Source organism: Macrobrachium nipponense, chromosome 14 (genome assembly GCF_015104395.2).
Source record: "Macrobrachium nipponense isolate FS-2020 chromosome 14, ASM1510439v2, whole genome shotgun sequence".
In the NCBI taxonomy this organism is placed as follows: Eukaryota; Metazoa; Arthropoda; class Malacostraca; order Decapoda; family Palaemonidae; genus Macrobrachium; species Macrobrachium nipponense.
Window position 1 is genome coordinate 38,492,895 of NC_087207.1, and position 9,551 is coordinate 38,502,445.

The 9,551-nt window shown below is 35.9% G+C and overlaps 1 protein-coding gene across 3 annotated transcripts in view; it reads right to left on the reverse strand.

Moving 5' to 3' along the window:
• LOC135226483 (mitochondrial inner membrane protease ATP23 homolog) overlaps nt 1–8,252 on the reverse strand; it is a 10,657-nt gene extending 2,405 nt beyond the window's left edge. The window contains exons 1-4 of one of the 3 annotated variants that reach the window (XM_064266095.1): nt 8,084–8,252; nt 4,175–4,279; nt 2,923–3,062; nt 471–516 (exon numbers count right to left, since the gene is read on the reverse strand). In XM_064266095.1, coding sequence (XP_064122165.1) covers nt 471–516; nt 2,923–3,062; nt 4,175–4,269 — 281 coding nt within the window. In that variant the 5' untranslated portion in view covers nt 4,270–4,279; nt 8,084–8,252. Of the gene's footprint in view, nt 1–470; nt 517–2,922; nt 3,063–4,174; nt 4,280–7,913 lie in introns of all 3 variants that reach the window. The other 2 variants (XM_064266093.1, XM_064266094.1) reach the window with 2 other exon arrangements.
• Between the last annotated feature and the right edge of the window lie 1,299 nt (nt 8,253–9,551).

A 9,551-nucleotide genomic window follows, 5' to 3' on the forward strand; every position in this document is an offset into this window, starting at 1 on the left:
CTTACACAAACAAAAGCATAACTTACACATGAACCATTAACCCTTAAAGATTCTGATGATCATCATGGTCATCCATTTTTCAACTTTCTAATGAGTTCACCATAAATCATAAAAAAAGTGTCATAACTACAAAATTTTAACATGGCACATATGGGTGCTTGTTGCTGTTATGGAGACCTAATATATATAATCTGATTGATAACAAATCTTTTTAAAAAGTGACAGACCATTAATCATTATAGAAGACAACTTATAGTTATACTGTACACTGGAATCCTAGCCATCATGTAACTGTTTGCATGTCACATATATACCTTCAAAAATAAAGCCTTTTTTTTTATACCATATCTTGTGCAACATTAAGACCTGATGAATTCAACAAGTACTTCAGCTGATCACACACAACACTTCTGTGACTAAGATGAAAGTGAATAATGTTCCATAAAAGCAGATGACTTACGATGACTTACCATCCAGACGATTTTAATGCTGACAACATCAGTTTCACAGCAGGACCTACAAATACAAAACAATAATCGTCTCTCAATAAGGCCTTAGTTATGTCTTTGTGTGATACAGTTTAAGAGAAAACTACAATATCTAACATATTGGTTATGACAAAAATTTTGCCTTATAAAGTTCCTGCATATAAAGTTGAATTACCAGTAGATCAAGGAAAATTCTAAATTTGTCATGTAAACCACAAGGTCTTTTGTCATCAAAAGTGACTGCAGTACAGAACCGGCAAACACTGAAATATCTAGGGAAAACCATGAGCTTGCAGTAAGCATGGGCATTATTATTATACAGTATGAAGTAGTCTAACCAAAAGTGAACTGCATCTCATGATTCATATGACTAAACCAAAGGATTTGAAGATGGAGAAAGATACAAAATTGGACAGTCTAGTGAGAAAACACCAGGCAGAAAGGGAAAAATTAAATACCAGGTAGGTAACAGCTATGCAACAGGAGTTGAAGGGACATTGCAAAGGACCTTTTAGTATGGGCTACCATAAGCCTTCCCAGCAACACGGCTATGATAATTACAAAAAATTACAACATACAAAAATTTCTCATCACAATATTGGGTAATAAAAGCAAAAGCCATAAAAGAGAATTACAAATCTATGTTTATTCATATACGTTTTTACTTCATATTTTCTATTTATATTTGCCCGATCTCCTCTCTACGTTACCTTTCTGCCTGAATTCCCTTCCATCAAGTCATTATGTATCTACAACCTATCTCCATTATTTTCTGGGCCTCCCATTTGGTCACAGTCATACTGCTTCTACATTTACCGCATCTTTAATAGACTACTCTCCTAGCCTACTTTAATAATTAATGTATTACAACATACAGTAGTACCTCGAGATACGAAATTAATCCATTGCGAGGCGCCTTTCGTATCATGAGGTTTTCGTATCTTGGACCATATTTTACATGTAAAATGGCTAATCCGTTCCAAGCCCTCCAAAAACACCCCAGTAAATTTCATAATAAAGCTAAATTGACCTATAAACAATGAAATACTACAACAATTTGGACCATTCAATACGTAACTTAACAATAAAAATGCAAAACCTGTAAATAAAGTGTATATTAGTGTACAAGAAATATTATTACTGTAACGTAAAATGTGGAAGCTTACCTTTCGAGTGAGTCTATCTCCGAAAGTGGCGGCAGAGGAGGAGGAGGACAAACGGCAGATACGCACACTTAACTTTACGAAACACATAAAAAAAGTCAGAAAAACAAACTAAACTTTACAAAACACATTAACAAAACTGTAACACCTAACTTTACAAAAAACTTAAAATACAATTTTTGTCTTTTTTTTTATTTTTACATTTCTTTTTACTTTTTTATACTTTACGTAATTTCAATTTCTTCACCACGGAATGGATGCCAGTCCGTTTACGGAATTTTTCGAACCACCCATGAGAAGCCTTGAACTCTGGGGTTGCCGTTGATGTCCCCTCTCCGCCGTCGTCTTCGGCTTGGGCAATCAAATCACCGAAAATAGCGCTGGCCTTCTGGCAGATTGCCGTCTCGGTTATCGTATCGCCATCGATTTCTTTTTCCTCGATCCATACAAGAAGCAGCCTTTCCATTTCATTATGCACATGGCTCCTCTTGTTGGACAAAATAGTCACGCCCTTGGAAGGTGTAGCTGCTTTCATGGCTTCCTTCTGCTTAAGGATGGTGCCTATCGTCGACGAATTTCGGCTGTATTCCTTAGCGATCACACTCAACCACAAGCCAGCTTCATACTTTTTTATTATCTCCATCTTTGTCTCCATAGAAAGCATTCTCTTCTTTCTGTGAACTTCAGCAACTTTCTTGGGACCCATGACTATGTATATGTACTGTACGTAATTAAGTTACGTATGTAGTACGTATACTAATTAGGTTCTCACAGCACGATAAAGTAGCACAAAGAAATCACTAACGAATTTACGATACTAAACGAAATCGTTGGACCGAACGAATGCCGCATGCGTACGATAAAGATTCTGGTACGAGGTGGCCGGGGTAGGGACACCACCACGTACGTACGTATAAGATGCATGATGGGAGGGATGCTGTCCAATAGGAGAGAAGGATCTCATGGCTTGGCTAGCATCAGGAACCAATGGGAGAGCAGGAGGATGGTGGCGAGTCTACTAGAACTAAGATGGCGGCGCGCGGCGCGAGTTTCAAAATTGTTATCGGGCGAATCTCGGACTTTCAGAAACCTTTCGTATCCTGAAAACTTTTCGTATGTAGAGCAGTAAAATTTTTCGTGTCAGCTTTCGTATCTCGAGTTTTTCATAAGTTGAGCCTTTCATATCTCGAGGTACCACTGTATCACAAAAATTTTCCCAAAAAAGCCTTAAAGAAAGAGATGGGAAAGATAAAAGTTGAGACATGACTTACTCTTTTGAACACAATTCCATACATTTTTTTCACATTTAAACTTGTCCGAATTTTCTCTTCCTTCTCCAAACCATGCAATCTTGGTCCAAGAAGGCTTGTACTTCTCTCCTCTCCTTTCTGGATATAAATCATATCCCCACCTTAAAAATATTAGTAAACTTCTTATGTATAAACGTTGGGAAATTAAAGTACAATTTACGGTAATTACAACCTACTCTATAACGTTGCACACTGATATATTAGGTATATGTCTTTTTAATCACAAGAAATTTTAAAGAATATGAAAGGATGCACTAAACAAAATTTAATGTCTTATTACATTCTGAGCTCCCTGTCGTTAAGAAATGAGACTGTTAGATTTATCTGCCTCTACAGAGACATGTGATACACAAAGTAAAAGCAGCTCCTCAATACATCTTGCTGTATCCAAACACAAAAGAACAAGTTTTAAATTTGAAGGACAAGAACTGTCTGTTTGTGAAAGGCTTATTCTTAATATTCTAACATCTACAGGTCATCAATGTTAAATATAGAGTACTTTAACCAGCCTAACCTAATGGCAAGAATAGGGCTAATAAAGGCAAGCACATTGACAGTAATGCCAAACCAGATTTCGTGCTTTTCACGACTTGGAATTATGAGTTAAACTACATACAGTACAACTAAAACTATATTCTTTGTTCAAGGGCATCATCTCTCATGATAAAATAGCTTCACTTCACTTCAATTATACTGTGTATTAATGATTTAATGCTATTCCAAATCATATTTGAGAATATAAAAGTACCCATTCCAAATCTGGCTTCACAGTAATCCTATGAACAATATTTTAAAACAATCTTAATTTGAGTTCAGTCGTAATGCTCTCATGCAAATTCAGTCTACAGACAATTCTTGCATTACATCTACTACTCTCAACTCTGAAAAATAGTCTATAAAAAACCCAATCCTAGCATCCCATAACAAACAAAATTATGATGCTTAGTCAAAATAACATGAATTTTTAATTCAGTTAATCTACTAAATGAGTTTTACCTATTAAATGAGGTTTAAGTCCCAAATTCCTCTTTGATTTATAAGTCCTCCTATCATTGCAAGTAAAGCAGTAACCTAAAGTAAAAGTTTAATTTTTTTCTAACATAACCGTACAAAAATTAATGAGCTAATGAAAATAATGAATAAATTTTCACCTTTCAATTTACATGAAAATCTACAAATTGGTCAATCAAATAATGGTAATATGAAACTATACTTCTCTTCTGATGGGGGTCCTTCTGCATCTGCATTCATTGTTTTTTTGTCTGTTGTGTGTTCCTCTGCTGGTTTTTCTTGTGCATTTGCATTCATTGCCTTTTTTCTGGAATACATTTTCAAACATTAAAAAATAAATATGAATTCATAATATATATAATCTACTGCATACCTAAATATGTCCAAGCATAGTCTAGAAAATGTACATTTTATAAGCATGTACAATAAATCAATTAATGCAGTATATACAGTTCATTAGTAAAAGATGAAAGATCAGTACTGCATCCTGTATAAACTATAATTCCAGCTTTTGTGTTGAAACTTTCATAAAAATTAAACCAAGAGTAGGGTAAACAACCGCAGACAATCCATCGTCAGCATGCTGGCCAGGCCTTATTCACTCTATATTTAATTGGTGAAACAAGAATACAATTACAACTTGGGTAAACAATCACGGACGATCCACCATCATCACGCTGGCCGGGTCTTATTCACTCGATATTTAATTGGTGAAACAAGAATACAATTACAACTCCAAGCATACCATTCAAAAGATTGAAGTTTCATCAACATAATGTGATATATGAAAGCCCCATATGAACTAAAACAAGTATGTGACGCTCTTCGTAAAATATGTTTTCAAGGCAGTTTTGAAATCCAATATGGCGGTGATCGTGTGGCTAGCCGGTCTAGTCACGGATGGCCACCATCTTTCCCAGCCTTCCCAGCACTCATTTGAACAATGTTAGCGTATACGTAACGTTTATTGATCTTACTCAAGATTGCAGTTATAATCAGCACAATAAAACAACATTTTGTTGCCTATATTAGTGAAAGTATGAAAATTGTTATTCCCGGGGTCATGGTTTAAACTGAATTCATTTTTACCTTATAATCGGTGGTTTTATCCTTACTGCCATCACAACTGAAACTCCACAGTGCTTATTTGATTGTTATTATACACATTTTGGTCTCAATTCCCTCCACATTGCACTTTAAACAAGTTGCTGTTCCTGGTTCCTAAGCGCTCACTCCACAAACACAGTTACGAGCAGCAGACGACATCACCGCAAAGTTTTATTCCCTTAATTGTTTACTTTACTCATTATTTAGTTCAACTTTACTTTGTTATTTCAAAATGTTTATTTAATTCATGTCTATTATCGCTTTTCTGCAACTAAATTACCCCGAAAAATTACAGATATTTCTAAAGTAGATACAATCCAATGTTTCTAACCTTGTCGTACATCTGGCTGCCAAAAACCATTGCGAGCAGACGACGATTAGTGGATTATATATATACTTTTTTTTTTTTGCTAGCACTTTTCATTGATTTAAGTCTATATTAGTACTATTTTGATTTTTTTAATAACTGTATGCCAGAAATAATTGTAACCTTTAATGTTTGCATGCTAAGAATGGCAAAATCATTGTTGCCACATTAGTGGAGCTTCACACATACGCCGATGCATTATCATAAACTGTTTCCATGAATTCTAGTTGTCATAGTAATGCTATAATGATAAAATTGCTTTAATATTTATGTATATATACTTTCAATACATAGGCTAATTTCACCAATTTCCACGTTTTGTGTAAGTCTTATACCCAGTTTGGAGGGTGAACACATACCTATTGCCAACAGAGAGAGAGAGAAAGGAAGGTGAAGGAAGGAAGAAGGAAAGGGGTGGTGGTGGAGGTGGGGGGAGAGGGTAGGTGGAGCTTTTTACGCTTGTTCGTATCCATTTCTGGATAATGGAATTTTGTCTCTTGGTACAAGGACAAGTGTCGTTATTCTTTACGATTAATGATTCACGATACCCTTATAAATTACGGCACTGGGTGTAATACAGTATATCAAAATCTCGTTCTGATACAAGTGTTCGTTACAGAAATATTGCCAAAAAACGTGCTTACACTGTCTCTGAAACCCATAGTAGGTATTCTGCTTAGTTGTCAATCAAGTTTTTTTAATAATAAAGTATTTTTTACAAGCTGGCTATTGTATAAATTTGTATTTTTCTCAATCAAAACATATGCTCTTCAATGCTAACTTTCCTCTTTTAACGACTTTCTGGTCATTGCAAATTCGGGCCCATTAATTTCTTATGGTGCGAAAACAGACAGAGGCCCAGGAAAGCGAAAGCGATTGCGTCACACTACGGCAGTAATCGGCAGTAAAACATCTTCATATATCCAAAAAGTAAATAATAAAGATATATATGCGCATTACGATTATAACAATTACATGAATAGCTGATAACAATCTGCATGAATAACTGGTAAACTGTTCTGCAAGAAAGTTGAGTATAGCAATTCATTTACAATAGGTACGAAAGTCAAGATGTTGTGACGTCATAATACAGGACTTAAAAGAACGTTCTAATTCCGAAAAATAATTACTTAAATTTGAGTCAGAATCGAGTTACTTTTTCAATAACAAATATTTTCATCATAAATATGTAAAATATTGATGTTTTACTATTTATTTAAATAATTATCCAGCGCACGCTGCACGCTTCGTCGTTTTCTTCTACCAAAACAGTAGTTTCCTTAAAAACGTCGTGCTCACTGACCGTGTTCCGATTGTTGTGATGAAAGTGCCCCAGCGTCTATGGGTACAAGTGGTGTGCAGATTTATCACAGGAAATGGGAAGTTTGTTGACACAAGCGATTCCACAAACATCGAGATGGTGTCAATCTTCTAACATAGGGTAAAAAACCGCATGGTACAGGGGTGGACCATGTACGATCAACGTGAACAACCCCATAAAAAGTACATTATAACGCGTCCTGACATCGGAGATGGGCATCAGTCGCAACTTGTTGTTGGTGAGAAACGGAGCTAAAGACCTCTACTCCAGTGTCAGGGCGCGTTATAATGTACTTTTCTTGGGGTTGTACACATTGATCGTACATGGTCCACCCCTGTACCATGCAGTTTTTTACCCTATTTAAGCGTAAGTAAAAATTTTGAAAGCGTTCTGGTGAGATTTGCACTGCGTTGGCCACCCTTTTCACTACCCTCTGTTTAATGCTTTAAATTTGGCCTTACTTTCTAACTTTGGAGAAAATACTTATACTAGGTATACCTACTTTGAAGGAGACTAGAGGTCTTTAGCACCGTCCCTCACCAACAACAAGCCGCGACTGATGCCCATCTCCGGTGTCAGGACGCGTTATAGGCTAAGTACTTTTTTGGAGGGTGGCCATCCGTGACCATCGGTGTGTTGGGCCAGTCCATGCGGTTGTTTACCCTTTAAGCATACCATTCAAAAGACTGAAGTTTCGTCAACATAATGTGATATACAAAAGCCCCATACGAACTAAAATAAGCATGTGAGCTCTTTGTAAAATATGTTTTCAAGGCAGTTTTGGTCTGCACTCAAAAGTAGTCAACTACCTAGCTAACTACTAGGTATATAGGCTATACTATAGCCTAGTAGGTAGTAGTAGGATTCATCAACTATAGGCTAGGTACCTACCTACAGTGTCATATCCTAACTATAAGGCTAAATAGCTAACTTAGCTAAGACACCACATACACTGATGGGGGTGCAGGTAAAATGGTAGTTACAGATAAACCTAAAAACTATTTGGCTTGTTTAGGCCCGGTTGAGAGTCGAATCATTAGGGTAGGTACCAACGAGCCTACCGTAGCCTTACCTACAGGCTAGGTACCTACCTATTGGCTTTCGCACTAGCCTAAAAATTTCTACCACAAAATGGCTTTAGCCTACCTAGGTATTGTGAAGTTAAAAACCGGTATCCAGTTGGTTATTCAAATAAAAGTGTCGAAAAGTTTCTTATTCTTTACCCGTTTCCCAATAATAAAAGATCGATGTAACATGGAACAGCAACACAAATCCTGATTTGATAAGGTTGAAGAAGACTTGCGGTATGGGCTTACCTTTGTTTACATGTGTCAATTGGGATAATGTCTGCGGGACGTAGTATACAAATGTCTTAGATTCTTTTTTTAATACTATACAAGGCTTTTTTAAATACTAGAGTTTAAAACTGTTTTTGTTTTATATATCTTTAATTGCTTGCCCTTTTGGTTGATATTCTTAACGAACTATATTCATCGCCCCTTCATTTATGTAAGTGATTAAGTTTAACGAGTTTTTTAATTCTTTTTAAGATAACCAAGTGCCGTTGCTTGCTTTTTTTAGTTTATTATAAATAGTAATAATTCTGGATATTTGTCAATACCCATCACTCAGATCAGAGAACTTATATGGAAGGTCTCTGCTTGGAACCCATACTTAAAACAATGTTGTCGGAACGTAGTATACAAGATTGCGTAATTCAGGAACCGGTTCCAGTTGCTGTGTAGAGGGCATCACTATTGAACGGCACATCTTGTGACTTTATCGTTTGGTCAATGTTCACTGTTTTCTTGTCTTTTGTGCTTTCGTCAATACAGAGTAGCATTACAGTATACAAAAAGACTGGTTGTCTTTCGTTTCAATTTTAACATGAAACAACTACATTATGGTTCATTCGTCGTTGTTTGAACAGTTCGATTAAATATTTCTTCAAATATTTACTTTCCTTCTAATCGCCGAGGACGAATTTCAAGATGATCATTCAACAATGCCTTTCTTGTAAATTTAGGCAGATCTTTATCTGTTATTCATAGGCACACAATTAATTTTATTTCATTATTACAAATATTAAGGATACAGTTAGAAGGTTAAACTAAGTTCTATCAAATATTAAACGATGGATGACTTGAAACAGTTGAAATAAAACGAAAATAACACCGAGCCTATGATAATCAGAAGAAAAGTAACTTAAGGAAGCTGGGTGTTAATCAAGTGTGTATAAATAAAAATTTGGTTCAAGCAACTAATATGGTCCATGATCTCGGGGGTGTACTTAGATTGTGACTTCTCACTCAGTCTACACACTTGTGTACCTACTAAAAGTTGCTGCATATGTTGCTCCACGGGACAGGAACACCCTTGTCTTAATTGTTTTGCACTGGCTTCCGGTGAAGGCCAGAATAATATTCAAGTTATGTGTTTTGATCCATCAAGTTGTTAAGACCGGCACTCCAGTCATACCCCTATTCCATCTGACACGTTAATGCAATACCCCAACCAAGTAAACATAAAGGGAATCAAAACAAGAGAGGTTGTTTATAAACTAAGGAACCGGTCATCCATCCTCACTTAAACTGAAAAAAAAGAAAACTAAACAAAAATCATGATGATAAAATTGATATAGTCTATAATTCTAATAAAAAAATTCAAAGACTTCTTATACACAACGATAAACGTGGTGTTTATGAAGCTCCCTTGTTGATGTCAAGAATGTGACTTTAATCAATTTGGGGAAAGTGGTAGAGGGTTGTTCACAAGAATCGGGGA